General features: G+C 38.2%; 1 protein-coding gene across 1 annotated transcript in view; it reads left to right on the top strand.

Moving 5' to 3' along the window:
* The window catches only part of LOC149289629 (docking protein 6-like), a 162,068-nt gene that overhangs the window by 104,003 nt on the left and 32,382 nt on the right, over nt 1–25,683 (top strand). The window contains exon 6 of the mRNA XM_089490430.1: nt 18,499–18,637. Within this exon, the coding sequence (XP_089346556.1) occupies nt 18,499–18,637 (139 nt within the window). The remainder of the gene's footprint in view (nt 1–18,498; nt 18,638–25,683) is intronic.

Here is a 25,683-nt window from a genome sequence, read left to right as displayed (position 1 = left end):
GAGTGTTAAATGGGGGGGCATAAGGCATTTCTGGAGGCAGAGGGCTCTGTGAAATGCCTTTTAACCCCCTTAATGCCACTCTGCCTCCAGAAATGCCTTTTAACCCTCTATAAACCACTCTGCCTCCTGAAATACCTTATACCTCCCACTCTGCCCAATAATATGCCTTTTAACCCCCTAAATGCCAGAGTGGCATATAGGGGTATAAGGCAATTCTGGAGGCAGAGTGGCATTAAGGGGGTTAAAAGGCATATCATGGGGCACAGTGGCAGACTCCTGCGGCGAGTCTCCCTGTTCGGTCTCGGTGCCGGGTTGTAATGCTGAGCGCCGGAAATGAGGTAATCTTCCGGCACTCAGCATTACAAGCCGGCACCGAGACCGAACAGGGAGACTCGCCGCAGAGGAGAGAGGGGGCGCCGAACGTGTACTGACAGCTTGGTAAGCGAAAACCACTCGGCGCCCCTTTCTCTCTTTTTCGCTTTAAAAAAAAAAGGGCTTGGGGCGGCAAAGTGCTGCCCCTTCAAAAGTGCCGCCTGGAGCGGTTGCCCCACTCGGCTCCATTGTCGGGCCGGCCCTGATTGTTCACATAGTTTACATGAATTAACATGTACTGGTAAAACTTTTTTTCCTATAGGGTCATCTTATATTCAGGCTTTTTCTTTTTTTCATAAATTAATATTCAGATTTTGGGGGGTCGTCTTATAATCAGGGTCGTCTTATAATCGAGCAAATATGGTACATTATATTATATATATTTTGTTTACACATAGTTATGTGTGAATTTAAAAGACATCTGCTATTACTTACAATCCTTTCTTCCTAAGGATTCCTATTCCTAACATGTGAGCCCAGGTATGTGTCTGTGCCATCTTTGTCCCCAAACAGCTTGTGTGTGTGTGCTCCCAACAGGGCCGGACTGGCCCACCGGGATACCGGGAAAATTCCCGGTGGGCCGGCAGGTCCGTGGGCTGGGCGGCCGACAGACTAACCCCGAAGACAGCCGAAATCTAATCAAAGCGGCCGCTGGGTGCTGATGCGGCCGGCCGGCATCAGCACCCAGCAGCCGTGTGCGATGGCCGTCTAGTGATGGGAGCAGCGTGAGGGGTGAAAGCTCCGCCCCCTCGCACTGACCTTTCACCCCTCACGCTTTTCCCATCACTATGCGGCCATCAGACTGCTGGGAATGTAATCTAAACGGCCGATGCGTGCTGACACTGCCGGCCGCCTCTGCTTTAATACTTTTTTTTTTTACTTTATATGGCAAGCCGATCCAGCTTACCATATAAATTAAAAAAAAGTGTTAAAGTAGCTCCGGCCGGCAGCATCAGCACGCAGCGGCCGTTTAGATTACATTCCCAGCAGTCTGATGGCTGCATAGTGATGGGAGCAGCGTGAGGTGGAAGCTCCGCCCCCTCGCTATCAGACTGCTGCAGCACCGGATGTCAGGTCAGTGACATCCTGTCAGCATAGAGGAGAACAGTGTGCAGCTACCAGGAAGTCAAGAGAAGTAGAAGGTGAGTAAACCAATGTATTTTTTTTTTACTGTATAATATTTTCGGCATGTGTGTGTATGTAAGTGTGTCCCCCTATATGCCACTCTGCCTCCATAAATGCCTTATACCCCCCTATATGCCACTCTGTCCCATGATATATGCCTTTTAACCCCCTATATGCCAGAGTTGCATATAGGGGTATAAGGCATTTCTGGATGCAGAATGACATATAGGGGGTCAAAAGGCATATCTGGAGGCAGACTGGCATAAAGGGGGTTAAAAGACATTTCATGGGGCAAAGGAGCATATAGGAGGGTATAAAGCATATCGGGGAGGCAGAGTGGCATATAGGGGGCATAAGGCTTTTCTGGAGGCAGAGTGCCCCATGATATGCCTTTTAACCCCCTTCATGCCACTCTGCCTCCAGAAATGCCTTATACCCCCCCTATATGCCACTGTGTCCCATGATATGCCTTTTAACCCCCTATATGTCAGAGTGGCATATAGGGGGTTAGAAGGCATATCATGGGACAGAGTGGCATATAGGGGTATAAGGCATTTCTGGATGCAGTGACATATAGGGGGTCAAAAGAAATATCTGGAGGTAGAGTGGCAAAAAGGGGGTTAAAAGGCATATCACGGGGCAGAGGGGCATATAGGAGGGTTGAGGCATATCAGGGAGGCAGAGTGGCATATAGGGGGGTATAAGGCTTTTCTGGAGGCAGAGTGCCCCATGATATGCCTTTTAACCCCCTTTATGCCACTCTGCCTCCAGAATGCCTTATACCCCCTATATGCCACTCTGTTCCATGATATGCCTTTTAACCCGCTATATGGCAGAGTGGCATATAGGGGGTTAGAAGGCATATCATGGGACAGAGTGGCATATAGGGGGTATAAGGCATTTCTGGAGGCAGAGTGGCATATAGGGGGTTAGAAGGCATATCAGGGGGGCAGAGTGGCAAGCCTGGGGGCAGAGGTGCATAACTCGGGGGTAGGTTGTCAAATGAAAGGAAATAAAAACCAAACATGTCTCAATCATAGCTTTTATTAAATATGGAAAAAAATAGTCTACATGAATTAATAAAGAAATAAAAGTTTCTTACCAGAATATGGTGAAGAATAATGTGATCAGTGTTTTGTTCCACTGAATAAAATGGAACTTTTTCATCTAAAAATGTTCGCAGTAGCAAATGTTTTGATCCCATTATGTGTAATGTATTTAATTTATTAGGGCCTTTTAACACTTTTGCTTTCTGGCATTTTAATACAAATAATGAGATAAAAAGAATGGTGAATAGTGTGACGCGGGTATGTATAAGGGGTGCGTGTGGGTATAAGAGCCTGACCGTGAGATAAACTATATGGGGCTAGTCTCCAAATTTTTCCAGGGCTGCTTTTCAGTCCCAGTCCGGCCCTGGCTCCCAAACCATTTGTCGGTGCCATTTTTGTCCAAAAGCAGCTTGTCTGTGCCATCTTTATCCCCAAGCAGCTTGTCAGTGCCCCGAACAGGCTGTCTGTGCCATCTTTGCCCCCAAATAGCCTTCCTGCGCCATCTTCACCACCAAACAGCTTGCCAGTGCCCCCAAATAGCCTGCTTGTGGTATGCAGGAAGTGGATGTGATGTCTAATTAATCCAGCGTGCAGGGAGAGAGTGTGAGAGATTATCCATTCAGATGATCAGTCCCCTTTAAAGCTGATAGGTGCAGTTTATACCTGCAGCTAGGGGGTTTAAAGGGACAGACAAGTGGGACCAGTTATTGCAGGGGTCCCCCAGGCCCCCTATAATGCCAAACTCTGTCACAGTTGTGACTCTTGCGACCATAATTTTTACACCCCTGTATGCATGTAAGAGAAGGGTAACTTTTCTTTTGAATACCTCACAGACAGCCTGTTTATAGGTGATGACACATTCAAAAGTTACTGCTGGTAAAACAGTATTTTTGGGGCAGGCCTGGATAACCCTGAGGTAGGTTGTGTATAAAAATGTTTTATTACCAGCTTATGGTCTATATCAGGGCTGCATAGAGGCTGATGTGAGGGGTGAAGAGCTTGTGCTTGTATTTTGAAAGGGCAACAGTGGCTAAACATAAATTTAACCAAGTAACTATTAATTTGTATATTTGAACAGCTACGAAGGTCAGACTTTGTGTAAGAGATTAAAAATCATGCTCAAAAGGAAAACTGCCAATATACAAAATGTATGCCGCTATTAATTTTAATGCCTGCACAAGTAGCAAAAATGGCAGCAGTAAATGCGTGAAACATATTGGGATGCCCATCTTCTGATATTTTAGGCAATGTGGATGTGCCGAGAATTCTATATGGGGAATATAGATACTGAAAAAAGGCATGTCCTATATGCTTTCATAAAAGTTTTACTTTAATTATGTTGTCATTGGTGTTTGAGGCATTTAAATAAAACATTTTTCTTACTACAGTTGTCTTTTAATCAATCCGTGGTCTTGTCTTTGATTCAGGAGTGCCTATCCCATGCGTGTTAAAATTCCCTCATTGTATTGCTTTTACCACCTCTGCTGGGAGACTGTTCCACTTATCTACCACCTTCTCATCAGGGAAGGAGGAACAGAGGCCACAAAAGATACAGCATCTTTAAATTAAATTTTTTTACAAGTAGGCCTCAGAAATATTCAATAGTGTAAACACATTTTAGCCTTTTATTTAATGTTTACTTATTTTATTAGATTATATTTGTTTAAATTGTAAGCAAATATCTGGTCTGCCATATCAAGTGGGCTTTGTTGGGATCATTTATTATTTAACTGTATTGTATGTATACATATTGAATGTATACAGCTAGTAATGCTTTGGTACTATTTCTGAACTGGAAAAAGTGGATAATCTTGTTCCTGTATGCAGTCACTCACAAAGAGTATACTGTTGACAGAGATTAAATGGCACTGGCAAGTTGTTTGGGCACAAAGATGGCACTGTGGGAAGTTGGGGTTCGAAGAGGTGGAGTGGTTGCCATGGAAAATGGGTGTGGTTAGAAGTTTTATGTTTGTTAAGGGGAAGAGTTAGTAGTATAGACACATCCACCCGGGGCACCAAAAAAATCCTTGCTTGCTCAGTTGGTTAACTAAATTTAATTCACTGTAGCTGGACAGCTAATGGTGGCCCATACCTCACCTCAATGTTTTGAAGGAAATGCCTTTAATGCATATTTTTCTTATTTTTCCTAATTTAGGCAATGATTCAGTATTGATGCTTTTTTGTTTTGTAACTAGCTTATATAATTGTATCTATCTTTATGAAAATAATAATAAAGTCATACTATTACTGTATCCTAGTAACTGGTAACAGTAAAATACAACCCTCAATACAGAGATAATACACATTTTTACATTTAATAGGAATATTTTTCTTGCCTGAAAAGATATTTGCAAATACAATAGTTGGTACCACTAGTAATAAAACAACCCCCACAACCTGTGAGAGCATAATACTCTGTTGTGCACAGAACTGTCAAGTTCAGTTATCAGTTCTTCCCATTAACTTATTCTTCTGTTTTTGTTTAGTCACTGCTTCCCTTTGGTTCTCATACATCTTGTAAAGAAAGGAATATAATTATGCAATGGAGAGTGATTGTTATTCTGTTTTGACATATTTTGCCCCAGATCAAAGCTCCCCTGCGGTTGAAGATCCTTTACTTTTAAACCAAATTTGTACTGAAATATATACACTGAAAAACACTGGCTATAGGTAGCTTTAATAATTGAATGAAGTCATGACAAAGTTGTGAATGTGACAGCTTGCCATGCTTCCTAAACGTCAATTAGGGCCTATAACAACAAGTTTACTGACTAGTTATTCTTCAGTATCAATATTTAAATCCTGTATCCATCAGGGGCTTTGTTGGCAAAATCTGGACTCACCTACTGGATACGGGACATGTGTGAGGACCCAAAGGTGGAAAAAGGAGGATTTAGCCAGTTCAGCTTTGGATCGCACTTCTAATACAAGCTTGGTTGAACCATGCATTTGAATCAAGTGTAAGAAGCAAGGAAGGAGAACAGGCCCAATTACATGAAATAACTTTTATTGCATTAAATATTCTATTTAAACACAGCAAGTGTCTGTAGCTCAAATACAATTTTCAATGAGAATGCACCCTGTCACAAATACAAATAGGCATTTCACATTTTTTGAAATATAGTTGTTGTTTCATGAAACAGAGTTATAGCACAATTTGCAGGGGAAGAATAGAGTGATTGATCTGATACGGAAGTATGAAACATTGATTCCTGATTAAACTACCTTGTCCTCCTTTCATATTATATTCGGATTTCTCTTGTTCTTTACTTGCGGGTCATTTCTCATTCGCTGCTTGGATTTTTATTTTTATGTTTAATCCTGTCTATTTTTCTCCTTTTTGCTGTGATTGAATGCCGTAAAGATTTAGCTTAGCATTTTACATGAAAGTGCTTTTCTTACTGAAGTATAGTAAATTATAATAGAGGTGGAGGAGCAACAAACCAACTTCAAGACTCACGACCAGCTGCATTAATCATTCAGAGTTTTTCTGAAACAGATTAAAAAAAACAATTCCACCTAACACTTAATGGTTTATCAGGTACAACAAAATGTAAAAAACATTGTAAAATGCTTGCTAACTTTCCTTTGTAAAAAATATTTACTTCAAAATAATTGCTATTACTTTTTGAAAAACTTCCATCAATTTAAATTGTCAGGGAAGAGCTGGCACTTTCTGTCCTGGGGAGGGGGCAGGTAAAGCCATGTGGCCTTATCGGCCCTTTGACCTAAGATACACACCAGCACACAATTTCACAATAACACATTCATGCTAACACACGGACGCCTACACACACTGACACCTACAAACATGCTTACACAATTACACATTCATGCAACCACATGCTCCCTCTAAAACACACTTACACAAATGCACACATGCTAACACACACACCCCTGCATTCATTCTAACACACATTCTATAAAAGATACTTTGGTGTCCAAGCAAAAGTAGACTGTCTCTTCTTTTTACTTACTAGAGACGCTTTAATTAGAATGTGAACAGAAGCTGCAATGAGGACAGTGCTTGTTTAATAAATGCACTAAAATGCAAAACATAGGGTGAAAATATATGTAACCAAAGTGTTGGAACGTACCTGAAAATCCAAATCGGTAAGATCTCATTAAACAATGTAAAATTCAATGGATTTTACTTACATGGAAAGAGTGAATGATTTAAACAAATTATCTTATGCTTCTGAATAAGCAATAAACGGATTTTGATATTTTTTTTATGATTTTTCCCCACACATGGTAATTCTATTTAAGCAAACAGTCCTTAGGTAATTTAGATCAGTATTCCTTCTGGTGTTAGCTTGGATAATGACATGCAAATGATCCAATGAGTGTCCATTAACATCCCATTACTCAAACTCCCTATAACAGAAGCACAGCTACAGTATGTATTATATGTAAAATCTGAGACATGAATTAGCTGCATGCAAATGCGATCAGACGTTCATATGCTCTAGTTTTTTAAACATATTTTACTTATGAATGGTACATCAACTTTACTCTCCACTGGTATTGATTAGAAACCATTCTAATATTCCCTTCCACAGTTAGGATGTGATGAATCATTGTTATTTATCAATATATTGACTAATAATGGTCAACAATAATAAATCTGAGAACTCATTGCAATGTTGATATTGGAAAACTGACCCATCAAGAACATGCTGTTCACACTCAAGTCTTACTGATGTGCTAACAATATATGACTGTTTTTGGGTTAGGCTATTTCATTATGTTATTTTTTGGATGGCATCATTTGTTGGGTGCCAAATGACGCTCAAGGGGTGCTTGGAAGGACCTCAACAACGCCCCCCCTTCACCCCCCACCAGTGGCATTCATGGTTATGGGAAGGTGGACATTTTTACAATATTTTTAATATTTTTACTTTACTCTCTATATCTCACAGTCATGCTGGGGAACTCTTTTGGGTTGTCCTTGGGACTCCGGTTAAAGCCCCGCTCCTCCGGGTCTCTGGGTCACCACAGAGAAACTGCGGGTCATGGGAGCAGCATTGCTGCAAGCCTCCCTCCCAGTCCACTTTCCCTCCAAAAATGGGCAGCTTTATGTATTTATCTAGGACAGTATCGGATGCATTTATAGGTTTGAATATTTAAAATGGTGGTACTTTTCTATCAAATTAACTGTGATGCAGAGGTATACTGGGATTTCTAAATATACAGCTTGCATTTCATATAGCCATGTTACATTAACTGATCTTGCCTGTAGTTGCTATAGTAACACTCCAGAAGATAGGTTTTCAGGTTTGTTCTACACTAACAGCACTTAACTAATGAATAAATCAGTGGATTAACAATTTTAATACAATCGCCTGTAAATTCCCTGTATGTGTAAACTACATTGTGAGAGGTAGGACCTGAAATCTTAGATTTGTGCTGCGATGTTTGATCACGCCATTTGTATGCATGTTTTCTTATTTTTACATAATTTTCTTGTGTTTTGGTATGTTTCTGCAGATTTTAATGTTCAGTTGGTTTGGTACGTAGTAGAGGTCATCAGGGGTGGTGTAGAATGTTTTAATGTTAAACCAAGAGAGAAAAAATGTACAAATGTTTGGGTTTATTTTTGTCAATAATCACAGTAAAAGACTAATAATGTATTTTCTTTTTACTTTAAGAGTTTTTAATATAGCCTTCATACTCAGTGCCGGACCTATCTATCTATCTATCTATTATATACAGAGCCGGCCTTAGGCGTTGTGGCGCCCTGTGCGGACTACTCCTCTGGCGCCCCCCCACTACCCCCCTCTCTGCCTCTTCAAACTACCCCCCTCAACCTACCCCTCCCCTCCCCTCTGCCCCTTCAAACTACCCCCCCCTGCCCCTTCAAACTACCCCCCCTGCCCCTTCAAACTACACCCCCCCTCTGCCCCTTCAAACTACACCCCCCCTCTGCCCCTTCAAACTACACCCTCCCGCCCCTTCAAACTACAACCCCCCTCTCTGCCCCTTCAAACTACAACCCCCCCTCTGCCCCTTCAAACTAGACCCCCCCTCTCTGCCCCTTCAAACTATAACCCCCCCCTCTGCCCCTTCAAACTACAACCCCCCCACACACACACACACTTATCTTGTTGCCGGAGTCTTGCGGTGAGAGCGGGAGGCATCCGTCTTCTCGCTCTGCCGCGGTGCCGGCATTTCATGTTGAGCGCCGGAATAGAACTTCACGAGCAACCGCTCGGCGCCCCTGCCCGGGACTTAGATTAAAGCATCGTTTTTTTTTTAAACTTTATTTAACATGAATGATGTTAAGTAAAGTTTTTTAAAAAAACGATGTTTTAAGTTAAGTCCCGGGCAGGGGCGCCGAGCGGTTGCTCGTGAAGTTCTATTCCGGCGCTCAACATGAAATGCCGGCACCGCGGCAGAGCGAGAAGACGGATGCCTCCCGCTCTCATCGCACACCCCTAAGGCCGGCCCTGATTATATATATATATATATATATATACTGTATATACAATATCAATTTAAAACATATGGTAAAGATGGCACAAAGTAAGGGTTTAGTTAATGCTATAGGGCTGTTTGTTTTACAAGGATGAGATCAGTGCAGCAATCTGCCCTGTGCAGATCTTTTGTTGGAAATATGCTGCAGCATTACAAAAGCTGGTCAATATACTCACCCAAATGAAGTATATTTCTGCAGACTATGAGTCAGTGGACATATCACAAAATATGTAAGGTGGTCTGCTATGCATCACTATATTGAGTGGTGTTTTGTATAAACCTGCCACTAGAGACTATGCTGTGTGAGCTTGTCAATGTTAAGGATCTTAATTAAATCATAGATTTATTTTCCTTAATGGACTAGAGCCTCTAATTTGCAGCCTACCACTTGGGGATTATTGCTGTAGAGATTCATATTCACCAAAAGTATCTAGACATTTAATAAAGATAAACATGAATCTTAGAACATCTGTTCATTAACACAATACTCGCATGGACTTGTGCTCTACACATATCATATACAAATATATATGTAGCTGTTAGCCTGCTGTCCTATTTTTTGTATTTTATGTTATTCAATAATTGTAGGAAACCATTAATGCACATGTCCATCATGTAGATATCTGTACCAGCCATTATGATCTGGAATGGGGAAATGAATTGTGTATACTTTCTTATTTTATCCATTGAGGTGTCATGAAAATAGACATCATTATAAGCAATTTGCTCTTATAACCTGATCACGGCATAGCAATCATCCCTTTGAAGGAACGCTGAATGTCTTGACCAGAATAGTGTATTTATAGTGCCTATCAAGGGCTCCTCTGACTTCCAGCATTTGTTTTTTGAGACAGATAAAGGTCATATTCTCCTTTGAGAACTTAACTATATAACAACGTTGAGAGCCCTACAGCTGGTTACATTTTTGCATCAATGTAAACATCGACTTGATTAATATTGACATTATTATCTAGCTAGAAGGCTTGGATATCAAGGGATGTTATTATCCAAAAAGTAAGCTAATTGCTGTAATTTGCAATAAGAGCAGTGGTTTACTAAAATGTCAAAATTATGCTTTTATACATTATACGTGTCACTTGATTGTAAAGAGCAGAGGGTTTTTTTGAGGTTATTTTTCCGTGCTCTACATTTTCCCCATTTCTTGTTCAAGAAGCACAAGTAAAATGCATTATTTTTAGAGATGGTTTCTAAGCAGCCGTCAGTAGGTCACAATGAGACTACAAACGTCTTGATAAAGCCCAGCCCTGTCACCAAGCCTTTAACCTATATGGGCCTGCTTTTTTTTATTTGGCTGAGTATTCGTTAACCTCTGTAGTGCCAGCTACGTAGGTGATAAGTAGCAGGCAAACTGGGCGCTGGAGGCCATCTGTGTATCTCCTTCATAGTGGCGTCCTTACATTTTTAAGCCTTTATTTACCTTCACGGTTTAAGTCTTGCATACTTAAAGGTACACACAAGACTTCTGTTAAAGGCGGGTACCTTGAGTTTGCTTTTAAATGCAGAGGCTTCTTCTGTGGTGCAGAGACGAAAGATGGGTCTGAGACAAAGGAAATTGGCCAATGAAGCAGTTACCAGTATGACTGCTAACTACTATGGTAACAATGCGGTTTTTTTTAAATAAAAAGTAGGAATAACAGCACAAGTAAATGAAGGGATCAGAATTTTTTATGTTATTCCCACTGTAAGAAAACTCTTTTTATGAGAAAAAAATAAAATATGAGCTCATGATTTGGATTACAGCTCCTATCACTCTCTCAGGATTATAACAACGGCACTGGGAGGGCACAAAGAGTACCATTCATGTAAGCACTTATATTTTCTACCTGTGTTTTTCTTTCTTTAGCATATAAATAGAATTGAACCTCTTATTGTGTCTTCTTTACCTGTGACCTGTTGGGTACTGTCATCTACATAAACTGTGTGTGCAATCTACATGTGTGTACAGCCACATCTATTAGTTTAATTTACTAAAAGGGGTTGTTTGTCTTGACCTCTGCATTAAAGGGTTAAATCCTAGTAAGGCCCATATTTCTGAATTGCTTCCTCTGACAAAAAATATGCTGTAAAATATGAGTTTCTTTATATACTGTTCTATACAATAGCTCTGTCTACCTACACATAAATGCAATGGTAATGAAATATGCTTGAATGAAAACTGTTGTGTTCTTATACACTTACCCGTCTTTATGAAATGTTATTGTATACTGTGCATTGGAGTACAGCATCTACTATTTAAAGCTAATATAAACTATGTTTCATTCTCAGTAGGGTTATGCAAAATGAAATGGGCAATTACATTTAGTAGAAGGTTCTGAGGTCTCTACTTGTGAGAACTAATAGACTAATTAGAATGAATATACAGTTTTAAATATTGTTTTTTACTTATAGAAATGTATAGAAATATATACATTTACTTATAGAAATATTTGTGATTGTCTGATTTGTAATGCAGATATTAGTAAAGACATGAATGCTTAATTGAAGTGGTTGGCCTTTTCAGAAGCACTTAAAGTTCCTACAGGTAGGATATGTTGTAGCGCAAGAAAACACATTTTGCAAGTAGCAAACAATGACTCATAGAAATACCTAATTGGGAAGAGAAAACAAAGTGTATAAGATATTTAACCATAACAAACAAGGTACATTCTGGCCAAAGCTGCAAAGCCTACGTGTAGGTTAGATAAGGGGAGATAGATATGGGAAGCGCTATTCACTAAATTGTGAGTGCTTGTGAGTGGGCAGGAAATGCGTGTTTGCAGAAGCAGAATCGCACAAGTTAGACTAAAGTCTAGACCAGCTAGCAGATTATTTATTGGTAACTCACATGAGCGTTTAAAAACCCAAGTAATTTGACAATTCATTAACCCACAGGTTGCTTTGGAATAAGAAATGTGAGTTTGCATGGGGGGTAACCATTTCTTTATAATTTTTTGCCTGGCCCCTTCCCTTGGGCCAAATGTCAAGGTCATGGATGATCATACCTGGATGGCCCCTAAAATTAAATTATTTTAACAGACCTGACCCCAACCTGGGGGAGTTAGAGGTGGCCCCAGGATAAGTGGACAGGGACTTTGATGATCCCAACAGTGAAGAGGCCAACAGGACCACTAAACAGCTGAGTGTCAAGCGAGGAGCACACCAGGGTAGTGTATAGCAGCATCTCTGGGTTTTTGAATCCTAGTGCCAAGTCAGTTCTGTCTCTTGCTATTCTTTGCAGAGCACCCAATAGTGTGCATCACAGAAGCTCCTACCTTGAAGACTTCAGTACTACTAACGTGTGTTGCTTGTGTATGCTTGCATGAGATTAATGTATTGGTCAGGTACACGTAAGAAGTGAAAACAGATATGTCTAGTCTTAAACTGACAGTCATACTTTGCCTGACTTCAAAGTAAATTTAAGAAAATGTAAGCAGAATACACAATTATTGTGTTCCCAACTGAGAGTGTATTTTACAGTCCAGTCATGTACCCAATTTCCTTACACACGTTTCAACTTCATGCTCTGACAGATGTTGGTCTTTGAAGGATGCTCATATAATATCAAAGTCTATTCATTCTACAGAGGCATAGAGGCCATTAAGACAAACAAATAAAGACTACTTCTTACATTTCCTTTTCAACTCCTGGAAAAAAAACTATAATTAAACATATCTAAGCATTAGTAGTAGTATTTATTGAACCCTAACAATTGCTGACTCTGGAATAAGTACTGACACAATGCTTTGAAAACTCTCTCCTTTTATGTGACCTAAGGTTGATATATTAATTTTCTCTATAGAAGATACACAGATGCCAGAGTTATTTGAAGCCGAAAGTGCAGCCCTTGCTGCAGGCATTACATCTGACAAATATCTTTCATTTGTCTGTCATTCTTCTGCAGGCCAGCCTGGTATTGGTGAGAAATGTCGCAGTCAATTAACCTATATAGTAGAGAAATAAACCACTTCCTATGGTTCATCCCATTAATGCATTATACGCAAAGAAGTCATTGGAGTGTCACTTGAAAAAGCTTTATTTTTCCTGTTAAAGTTATAGGGAAAGACTGAAATAAATCAATATATATGTATATATTAAAGAATATATTTTTGCCCAAAGTGAAAAAAGATCTTGTGACACAAGAAATCGATTCAAATCTACACACACTAACAAACTAAATATGTGAATGTCTTGCTTCTTTGTTAAAAATATCAATTATATTGATGCAGAATTATGATAAATTTGTTATGATACATAAGATTTCTCCTCTGCGCCCTCTGATGTGGCATCCATACATCAAGATTGGCCTTCACATGCTGCATATTATATGTGTATAAGGTTTATATGATATCAAAACCTGCCTAAATGTTTTCAGATAAAAAATATATATATACTGACAGTAGTTCATCTATCGTTACCAGGTTCAAAGGTAGTTAGGGCAGTATAGTCTTGACTTATATTTATTTATTGTTTGTGGGTGATTATTTTTGCTGTGGCTGAGAAAAGAATAAAACTACTTATACATAAGGATGTGGACAGTATCTATTCTAAGCTAGTGCTAGCCTGAAGTACTCCTCACATTGGTACTCTTGTGCATGTTAATATTATTATATATGTATTATAATGTAAGTAATGAATACCTGAGATATTTAAGTACATAGAATTATTGCTATCATTACTATATATGTTATAGAAAAACAACAATTTATGTAGTGCCTTTTACTGAGTTTTTTTAGGCTCTAGATAAAAAAACATATATAGTTCAAATAACGCTGCACACAGTTGCAAGGATTTAAATCATTATCTGGGTGCATCTTTAAAGTAAAAGAGCACACCAAGGATTTCTGCTGGAAACAGTAGACAATGTATTCACACAATAGATCTGTAGCCACTCCCCCTCAATTCTGTGCACGTGATCGCTTTGAAGCGAATCACGAGCATGGAATTTAAATATTTAAAGAAAACTGCGGTCTTCAAGACGCAGTACAAGAACGCCGGTCCTGAAGGGGTTTACACATTTGGGATGAACTGGAATGGAAATTGCGAGACATGCCTTCTCATCCAAAATCAGTGCCTGAACGCACAAATGCGCTACTGGATGAATGGGCAAAAATTCCCACAATAACACTCCAAAATCTTGTGGAAAGCCTTCACAAAAGAGTGGAAGCTGCAATAGCTGCAAAGGGGGGAACGACTACCCTGACCATCATCATACCCCCCACATCATAACTCAATTCACATCCCCTACCAAGATCATTATGCCCCAACCTCCAAAATTTCCACCCTCTAACATCATCACTTCAAATAGCATAACAATCATTCCCCTCCACCTTCATGCCCCTAACATCATCTCCATACCCAACCATTATCATCTTCACACCCTCCCTTAACACACCCCTTGATGTTCCTACAAACATATTTCCGCACACATCTTTGTCCTCTGGCTCTGAGTCTGACAGTCTGTGATGCATTCTTCCTCTGTGCATCTTCCAGCCAGTATTATGCCTGATATGATGTCATATATATATATATATATGGTTTAGCAGCACTGACTAGCAGACGCACAGAGGATGACCACACCGCGTACTGCTATATAAAGGATGAATGCGACCGACAAAAATGTTGGGTGTTTTTATTTAACTTTATATCCTACATCTCCTCAACAAAACAATGTATAAATTGTGCAGGTCCATCAAATATGGAAAAGGGAAATCATGGTTTAACAAACTCTGGTCCTTAGGGAATAAAAAAGTCCCAGTCCAAAAGGGGTTAAATTCCCTCACTGTGTTAGCATCTACCACTTCTTATGGGAGACTGTTCCATTTATCTACCATTCTTTCGCTAGCAAAACTTCCTTGCTTTACGAGGTGATTTTCTCTTTTGCGTTGACCAATAAATTGTCTTTATTGATATTCAATTTCGCACTTCAATAAATATCCTGTTAATGTGTCATTTAATGCCCTTGTGTCATTTGTATGCAAAACATGCATTTCTCATATTATTGCATGAATAAAATCAAACAGTGTGACAAAAGGTTGCTAAAGTATGATTTGGATATTCTATAAGTGTTTCATATTATGAGGTGTTTGACAAATTGAAATTCTATTATCACAGTCTAGAAAATTAAGACTTATTGGATTTCTGATCTGCATCATTTATCTCCAAGTAGTCAATATTTCATTTATTTTTAGTAGCCATTTGCTATAATTTTGGGAAGTGCTTGTCAGCCCTGAAGCTTAGCTTTGTAAACTTTTGCTTTAATACTCTATTATATACTACTAGTATTTGTTTTATGGGTCATCAGCTCAACAAGTAAACACTAATACTAAGCAAAGTGAAATTTTAACTTCTCTTTCGCATTTTCACATGTTTAAATTAATAAAACCTATAAAAGTGATGTGAAACACTGTCCCTTATGGAAAATAAAAGACCATGTAGGAACGATAAAACATCAATACAATGAAAGGCCCTCAGGTACAATGTTTACACAACTGAAGTCTGATAACCAATTACCCTTGTTTGGTCCTGTTTTCACAGTTTCCTTTCTATTGCCAGTATTTTAATAAGCACATTATTCTAGATGAGTCTTTTTAAGGCAGCAAAAATACCAGTCAGACATATTCAATATTTGTTACTAATATTTATTATTATTATTATTAGTAGTAGTAGTAGTAGTAGTAGTAGTACATGTCTTAGATATATGGATATATATATGGACACTGTGGCAGGGCTGCTATAGTTAAGACAATGAAAGACTCCATTTTCTCTTGCTATCAATTCAATCACCAAACATTTAAAACTCACATTACCCTTTGGGAGTTTCTTAATAACAAAATCCATTCCCCCTACCATGTACTCAAAACAGGTCTTTGTTCTTAATCATTAACATATAGTAGCAAAGGCACAAAAGACGTTCTCTTTTTCTCTTTTTAAGTAATGCAAAAAAAAAATAATGGAACATTTAGTAAGTATGTTTGTTTATGAAACCCAGTCTTTATAATGAGAGTTTGTTTGTGTTTTGTTTACTAATTCGCTAGGTTGATCCTCATTGTGAGTTGTATTAATATATTGGAACAATATCATAAAATGTAAGAATTCTATTAAATGTAAACATATGTTATATGTTCTCAAGCGCTAGTAGCCATGTTTCTACTTGACAATGTCAAACTTTCCATCATCTGCTATTAAATGTGTCTGTTCTTATAATTATGGAATATTGTATACATCACATTTAATTCTCCTAAACTACAATTTGTCTGTGGTAAAATAATAAATTAACTGTATAGTTTTTGTAAAAATCTAAATTGTTTTCAACTAAAAGGATTGGCATGTTATCTATGGCATTACACTTCACGTATCATGTTATAGTTGCTTTAAATATTATAGAACAGTATTCATATTAATGTATATTAAAGAGCAGATCCATTTTAAAGTGTAGTTTGAAGAACAGTCCGTCTTATATATATATAATGTTTATTTCAACAATCCTGTTTTGTAGCCCAGAAAATAAACGATCTTGATAAAATCCTGAGAAAAGCAGAAAGCAAAACAATATAACCCATCGACCTTTCTGCAGTCAGTCCCTTTTGAAGGATGACTTGACTAATAATTGCTTATATCATTTCAAATGCCGTGCATGTACAATCCAAAAAAAGTTATATTCTTAGTTCTATTAATTTCATTATTTAAATCAGATTTGTAAAATAGTAGTACCTAATAATGTGAGTTTTATTCCATTTACTGAAAACAACTAATTATAATGGAAAAACCCACAGTACTGTAGTGGTAATCAATACTTTTGTTTTAGTTTGTAATACCTTGTAATGGAATGCCATGTCAGTTCCTCTAAGGAATACTTCAGCTCTAAACAAACCCGGTAGTTTGCTTTTATGAGAAGTCTGTACACAAGCAGCATTAACATTTCATGTAGCGCAAAACAAATATTTCTTCTTTTAATAATTTAGCACAATAGCCTAACGTTTTAAATAAATATTTGTATGATTTTTTTTCAAGTATGCAGTCAAATCGTTGTACTATTATATATATGTTCTTAAGAAAGATTTAGTTTAAAGTACTAATTAAAATTAATTAAAAGGGATAGAGATTTTTGTTAAAAATGTTTACTCTGCAGTCATAGTGCAATGTGTTCTATGAAGTTAATAATTACTTGTTGTCCGTAATTTCATTTAAGTCAATACCACACATTTTAGCCCCAAATAAACTTGAAACTAGTCCACCTTTATTTTGGAGCTGGTTTGCGTGGTATAGCTTTTTATGAGATTCCTGAGGACCTCCGACTTATATCAATATTGCTCTGTGCCCAGAAAGGTTGGAACTGTAAGTAACTACTAAGAACAATTTCTGTTGTATAAGATCCTCAAGACATCAGCACGTTTTACTATAATATTTCTATTTTATTCTGTAATGGACACCTAACAATGTCCAGGGACATAAATTGTATGACATGCATCCATATGTAGAAAAGAGTTTTTGTAAATAAGTTAATAAGAGATGAACCATTTCGCTATGCATTATGAAAGGACAACCGCAATGGGTTTTCCTGTAAGAAAACCGTGTGAATGTTTAATACATTTAGGAATTTTGAATGTAATCTCACATATTTAACGATACATTTTGAAGGCTCAACCTGATCTTTTATAAATGGGAACTTGTCAAAGTAGACCCTTTGTGCATAAGAAAGCCATTGAGTTAAAATCTTTTCATCCAAGGAAAACATGGGTTTCGGAATTTATAATTTTTTTGTATTTTACATAGAGATAAAAATATCTAGGACATGTTGGTAGATGGATTAACAATGGTTATAAATGTTTTTTTTTTCCTGAGTACAAAATATGCATAATGTAATGACAGTACAATATAAAATAAGGTTAGCATTCTTTTTCTAAGGCATCTAATCTTTCCTGAAAATGCTTTTTTTGTATCTTAAAAATCACCTTGTGTTTCTTTTTTCTGTCACATTATGTCATACTAACATTACACACTCATGATAACAAATATCAACGTTTATTTTATAAAGTATGTTGACAAAAGAACAAATGTCTTATTTTGCATTTACATCACAGTTGACTTGAAAGTCTTGTGTTGTCAAAAAGTTGATTAGTAACTATCATTGGTAAAGTTTCCAAACTCGTACCAGGGAAGATTCAAGGAGCTTCCAGGCATCCAGAAGCTCTCATGGCTTCATTAATATGTAGGGCTAGCAAGAACAACTTAAAATTCTGTGTTTTTATCTTGGGTGTAATATGTGCCCATGTCTAATATGCAAGCTTAATTTGGAACTAATTTTTTAGGAATCCATCTTATTTTGCACTTGTACATAAGATATTCCCTCCTAAATCTTCTTTAAAAGGGAAATAATATGAGTATTATGTATGAGACTTTAGAGTATGGAACTTGACATGTTATGCACAATAGTTATTCATCAATGTTTTGTTTTTTTCCTTCTTTCATATTATAGAATGTGTGACACAGGGGAAGGGCTCTTTACATTCCAAACCAGAGAAGGTGAGATGATCTATCAGAAGGTCCATTCAGCTACACTGGCAATTGCAGAACAGCATGAAAGACTTATGATGGAGCTGGAGAAGAAGGCAAGGGTACGTCCATGTTTTGCATTCTTCTTGTGTAAATTTGGATGATTTCCATGTCTCCATACAGGCTTTTCTCATTTTACATAAAGCTGAGAACAGAGATACATTAGGATTGCATATGGACCTTATTTCAAATAACATCTTGGCAACCTCAGTCATTCATTTGTCTATGCATTATTATGTTTTGGTCATTTAAATTAATGCTGGTAAAAATTCCTTTCTTTTAAACAGCCCTGCTGCACAATGTTGTTATCATCATGCTCTGTAAACTACACACTTCTACCATCTTTACGTGTACTAGGAAAGGACTACACTTTAGATAATTACATAATGTAGTGTTCATTATATTACATATATTACGTTTATATAATCAATATAATGGATTACCATAGTATGCATCATTTTTTAAAGAAAATTAGTTATACAATAGCTGTTCTAATTTAATTTCAAATAAGTGACCCATTTTACATAATTTCATTTTACCTTACCTTCCTGTATATGTGAAGATTGCTTGCTTATTTACTGCCGTAATGGTAATATAAACCAATTGTTTTTATATTTCTCTATCACAGAGATTTAATAAAACCTTCCTTGTTTCACTAGCGTAAAACTAATCTTCATTATAATGTTAAATAAGAGGGTATAAATATACATTGGCTTTCAATATATGTTTATTGGTACACATAGTGTATGTTTTCTGATGCAGAAATGTACTACTTGTATAAATACGCTTTTGTTAGTGTGTGTCCATTTTTTGCTATTTGCAATGATGTGTGGAGAAATAGAGATTTGTCTTTTATTTGTATTGTGTATGGTTTAAATCTTTATTTGAGATTATTTGGACAGAACGCTTGACAAGTGTTTTATTGTATTTCTGTTGAAATGTTTTCTTTTGCACTAGTATAAAGAAAATAGTTTAGAGTAACATTAGTGTGACATTAATCAAGGTCAATACCAATGACTATTAAAGTTTCTACTTTAGTTCAATCTATTGTTTGATAAAATATTTTAGGTGTAGTACATTAAGTATATAAGTATATTAAGTACAATGTGTTTATATATGCCAAAACCAAGAATGGATGCATTTTATTGTTCTCTACATTAAAGAGTAAATATAGTAGATATTCTTTCATTATTGTGATTGACTGACATGTTTCAAGGAAAATATTCTAAGGTTCTTACTATGGACACTTACAAAGAAAACTTTAAGCAAAGCATTTTGTTATCCATTAATATGTGTACGTATTTCACATTTACATTATCTTTAATTCTTAGTTTAGATAACTATTGCATAGCTTGACAATATGCCTTAAAACATTTTGAAACAGCTGCATATAATACAATTCCCTACTGCTTCATGTGATATCAATGAACAAGTGTTTAGCCTACTTGATGGGTAGACCAGCCATGATAGGATAGTAAACATTAAACAGCGAACTTGAGGGTAACTACCAGATTCTGCTTAGTGTAATTTGATTATGTATAAGGCATAGTTGAGAAAAGTCTAAAGCAGATTCCGGCATGTATTTGGCTATATCCGTGAAGTAGATGGTTGAGCTACCAGATTGCCAGTTAAGAAACATAAGAAATATAAACATTCATTGAACACATTGTAGCTTCACATGCCCGCTCTGTCCAAGTTCTAAGCAAAGTAGAAATATTACTTTAATTGCCAATACTTGTACTGTAATCATTTCTGAAATGCATTGTAAGCAGATATGAATATTTAACAATGACACCAATGATGAATGTGTTTTATTTTGCTAGTATAATCTCATTTTTAATGATTGTCTTTCAGTATACATTGGGTGTTTGGTCAGTATTCTATGTATTCTATATTACTAGCTTTTGACCTCTAAAGCTGTGTCAAGGTCTCAAAGGTAATCCCTTTAAGGAGTAAACGGGCTGGCATTATTAAGCCCCTCTTTATTAGCCAAAGAGAACATTTGTAGGTTTTAGATCTATTTGTAGCCTTTGGAATCCTAGAAAGTTTATTTTTTTTTACCATTTAGCTTTGAGTCATGAGGAGACAACTTATCCCTACTGAATGTGTAAGAGGCGCAAGTTAAACACAACATTATAGACATAAAAATATTTTACTCAAGCACAAGGCCTAAAATCATTTTGCACATTTTTTTTTTGTTTTTGTCTCAGTTCTTTAATTTTTTTCCTGCTTTCTTGGTTCGGGCAAAATTCAGAGGTATTTTTTTAATTCTGTCTCTCTGTCCCCTGCCCTCCCCCTCAATCCTGTCTGGGGCCCCTGCACTTTCCATCTAGGTCACCCTGTGCCCTCTGCCCTTAACCATCTAGGCTCCTCTCTACCCCTTCTTCACAACCTTTTTTGACCTCTTTCCCTGTGCCCTTGCTCTCTTCTCTGCTATGTATCTGCCCCTCCAATTGCTCATTAACGTTCTTCAGCCGCTGTCTGGTCTCCTGTGATCTCTCTGTGCAACTGCAGAGACTATACATACAGGAGAGATATGAGGGGGAGTGTGAGAGATGGGTTAGAAGGAGTCAGTGTTTAAAAAATGTGAAGCTGCAGACATGAAACTGGCAGAAGATAGGGAAGGGATAGTCCCTGCAACAGAAACTACCCTAAATTATAATATAATCCTTGCTTGTCTGCAGAGGTAATTTTTTTGCACAGCTTTCCTTACAGGCATTGTAGTGGTTAATTATTATTTGCATATGAATTCTGCTGTTTCTACTTGAGCTGAGAGGCTCTTCCACTTATCCACTACCCTCTCAGTAATGTACCGTATTTTTCGCTCTATAAGACGCACCTGCTGATAAGACGCACCTAGATTTTAGAGGAGAAAAAAAAGGAAAAAATATTTTGAGCTAAAAAATGGGCTATAAAAAAAGGACATCATCCTCCCGTCATGCCTGCACAGAAAAAAGCTGGTCAGACATGATGGGAAGTGTAGTTGGGCTACAAGCGCCGTACTGCGCATGCGCCGGCGCCATACGTGACACGGCGCTTGCGTCAAATCCCCCCGTCCTCTCCATCCAGTCCGCCCTTAGCCGTCGCAACGGACCAGAGAAGAGGAGAGGCGGCGGTCTCCAGATGAAGACCTCCCCTGGACGGCGAAGCGAGACAGAGACTGTCCGGGACACTTTTGGTGAGTACCGTATTGGCTCGGATATAGGCCGCCCCCGTATATAGGCCGCACCCTAAAAGTTTGGTGCTTTTTTAAAGAAAAAGTTTTTTTCTTTAAAAAAGCACCAAAAAACATACTGCCACTCTGCCCCCCCCGCCCCCCGACATATGCTACCACTGTCCTCCCTCCCCGAGATACGCTGCCACTGTCCTCCCTCCCCGAGATACGCTGCCACTGTCCTCCCTCCCCGAGATACGCTGCCACTGTCCTCCCTCCCCGAGATATGCTACCACTGTCCTCCCTCCCCGAGATACGCTGCCCCCCCCTCCCCAACTTACCGGAGCAGACTCCCGGGTGTGTTGCGGGGCCGGCGGGGGACATCTACGCAATACAACTTCCGGTGCGGCACATCCGGCACCGGAAGTTGTATTGCGTAGACGTCCCCCGCAAGACACCCGGGAGTCTGCTCCGGTAAGTCCGCGGGGGGTGCAGAGGTAAAACGCATCCGCACGATGCGCTTAGACAACCTCCCGTGCCGGCACCCCCCCCCCGTGGGAAGTGCTGGCAGGGGAGGCTGTCTGAGCGTATCGGGGAGTAGGATGCAGGTCCCCTGCACCGCTGTGGGGGATCTGTATCCTAACCCCGCTGCCTGCCCGGCGCCCGGGACTGCATGTCCCGGGCGTCGGGCGCTAGACCCCGAATATAGGCCGCACCCCCACTTTAAAGTCTTAAAGTGGGGGGAAAAAGTGCGGCCTATATTCGAGCCAATACGGTATATCGTTGCCCCCTCCCTGCCTGCATCTTCGCTCCATAAGACGCGGCTGATTTTTCATCCTACTTTGGGAGGAAAAAAACTGCGTCTTATGGAGCGAAAAATACGGTAAATCTTCCTGACATTAAGTAAAACTTCCTAAACTTAAATAATAATAGAAAGTCCAAGGGTTCTGTTTTAAAATTTTAGTGCGTTCTACTACAGTAGGAGCAGCACAAGAATCCCCAAGAGTAACAAACAGTGGCTTAAAAAGAAGAAAATTTTGCCTCACTCAGATACCCTAAAATACAATAGAATCCTCACTTGACTAAAGAGGTTAAAAGATAGGATGAAGCCTTGATTGTCATGGGGCAATGTGCCGAGCTTAATGGTTTTCACTGCATACATGCTACACATGTAGCATGTTAGTTGTTTAACATCTGTGATTAAGTTAGGACTATAGCTTTTACTGTATGTAACCTCTGGCATCCTGTCCATGATTGTTTCCTGTAGAGCTTGTATTTGCCAGTACTTAATACGTAGCACCAGTTAGATTCTTGGCCCTTAGGAACACATTAAACCCTAACCTCATTTTCTTGGAACAAAATGGCAACCACAGCTTGTATAAGCCTGTCTGACCCCAACAAATGTAGCATATTCTAATTAACTGGTAAATCCCCCAGAAAATGTGGGAGAGGGAGGGGGAGAGATGCCTTAGCTTTGCCATTCATTTTTGTTTGTTTGTTGGGGGCCATCCTCATTATTGGAGATTTGTGCACAAAATTGGCAACATTTGTAAAAAATAAAGTTTGGTATGACGACAAATGCACAAGTCTAATATTACACTGGTTGGGTTGTTTCTACATCAAAAATGTCCAAGTATAAAAAAAACCCATGTATTTTCTAGCATAGTTAATGCTACCAATAGTAATGATCTTATTAAAAGTAATTACCCGTGACGTTTTATGGCCATTGGAATTGTATGTTACACTGAAATTTCCTTCTGGGGATATTGGTAACTTTAATTGGTACCCTAACCATAATTATTTATAGCCGCAAGAAATCCAACAAAGCTACTAAACTTTAAAAATGTGTTTGTTTGAGGTAATGAAAGAAAACTGCTGTTTGTTCTTCCTGCCATAGCTGACACATGGTCATCATTGCTTCTGGAATGTTTCAGCAGAGAAAAAGCCTGTTTTCCCAAAGTATTTTCCCAAAGCTGTAGTATAACTCGTCAGGGCAACTGAGGGGTTTATTAACTAAAGGGAGAGTTGGCAGGTGTTTTCTGCAAAGTTGGAATTTCATCTTCAGCATACATTATGAAGGGTAAATCTTGCTGAGCTCCTGCTCAATAAATGTACTTAAATGGTCCTGTGTAAAATCCACCTCATTGAATAAACTATGACATTATTTAGGACCAGCTCAATATATGCCAACTCTCATGCTTCATCACACTTTTAGTGAATAACTCCTTAAATGTTTCAGTTGTTCAGAATAGCAGTTTAAAAATTAGCTTCAAATATTTGACCATACATATGCTTTTCTAGTCTCTTTTTTGCTAGTTACTGCACTCTCTTTGATAAACTAGTCTAGCATTAATAATGCGAAAAGAAGATTATTAATATAAAATACACCTTGCAGTATCCATAAGAATAATGGCATTTTACACAATTATGTTTTTTGTTAAGCAGTTGCGATCTGCTTTGTTCTTCTTGTATGTTTAAGATTAGCTTTATCACAGCAAGAAAAATAAAGCTTATAAACATGTTTTAAATGAGAGTGAATCATTATGTTAATTAATTGGTAAAATGTTAGCCATGATTCTCCAACTGAGAAATTAGTGGGTGCCCTATTATTTATTACACACAATCCAAAGGGATTAGTGTTAATCCTTGCTGGAATTAAATAGTAAGGGTGCTTTCTGCTATTTATATAATTAAAACTGTATTAACATAATGCTGATATTACTGCTATTCAATTGCCTGGCATCATGGAATGCATTTTAGTTTTATAATAGAAAGTTTAAAATAATATTATCTATACAATAAGTAAAATATAAAATTTGGATAATAGCCCTGTTTAGCGAAAAGGACTCATTTTCCACATTGTTGAAATGTGGCTACTAGCATTATAATTGAACTTGATAGAATAATTAATCAAAATTAATCTGTTGTTCGAAATATTTTAGATTCAGTACCCCATTTAAAATAAAAAATACTATGCAGTCATTTTTGTTAAAGCCACGATTAAAAGAAAACAAATAGCTGAATAAACATGAATACTTCTAATTCTATATCAATATAGACTGAAAAAGTTTTGTAATGATTTGTTTTTAAAGACATTTAAATACATAAACTTGATTTGTATGCACTCTATGGGCAGTATTTACCCAATTCATTTAACGTTCTGTTCATTAGGTATATGTGCTAATTTGCCTGTAGATAAAGCATATAAGTATGATGAAATATGACAAATAGTTCAGTGGCAGTCTCTATCAAGTTAAAGACCTCTTTACCAATCCCAGCAAAACAGGTTGTTTATCTCTGTAAATTGAGCAATAACATTCACACACATAAAACAAAACCGACAGAAACTAAGGTATCCATCATGCTCAGGTGCTGGCTATTGCTTAATGAGCCCTTGGGTTTTATAAACCCTAACCTCACAGCGATCAGGGCTGGTACATTTTGCTAGTTGCCTTGTATTTTAAGATTTGCCTTGTGTTGTTCCTGAATTTGTCTTGTTTCCAGACCATCTTGCTATTCTCCAATCCATTTATCGCAGGTTGTTTTCTGAGCATTCTGAATCATAGACCCATACTTTACACCTGTTATTACTACTACTCTGCTTGGCTTCCCGTGGAAAACAAGGCCTCAGTTTGTGTGTGCTCAAGGCCAAGTATTCAGCCCCTGGTGGAAAGTGCTCACCTTACGTAGAGTCACACGCTACCCCTGCATCTAGACTCTAAGCCCATTCTGGCACTAGTTACAAGGGCTCAAGGCACCCAGACTCTGGAAGATCCCAGGTATGCTTATGGCTGAGAAATAAATGAAAGAAGGAAATCAAAAGTACCGCACAAAAAAGGCTGGCTTTGTATGGGGTACTGCCTAGCCTTATCTAAGTGAAGTACCACAAAAAAAGGATTAACCCCCAACCTCCTGCGGCTGTATATGGACATGGTGGACAACTTGCTCTGACAT

This window comes from Sceloporus occidentalis, unplaced genomic scaffold, assembly GCF_023333645.1.
Source record: "Sceloporus occidentalis isolate IW3139 unplaced genomic scaffold, rSceOcc1.0.p SCAF_44, whole genome shotgun sequence".
Lineage (NCBI taxonomy): Eukaryota > Metazoa > Chordata > Lepidosauria > Squamata > Phrynosomatidae > Sceloporus > Sceloporus occidentalis.
This window is presented reverse-complemented; position numbering and strand designations above follow the sequence as displayed.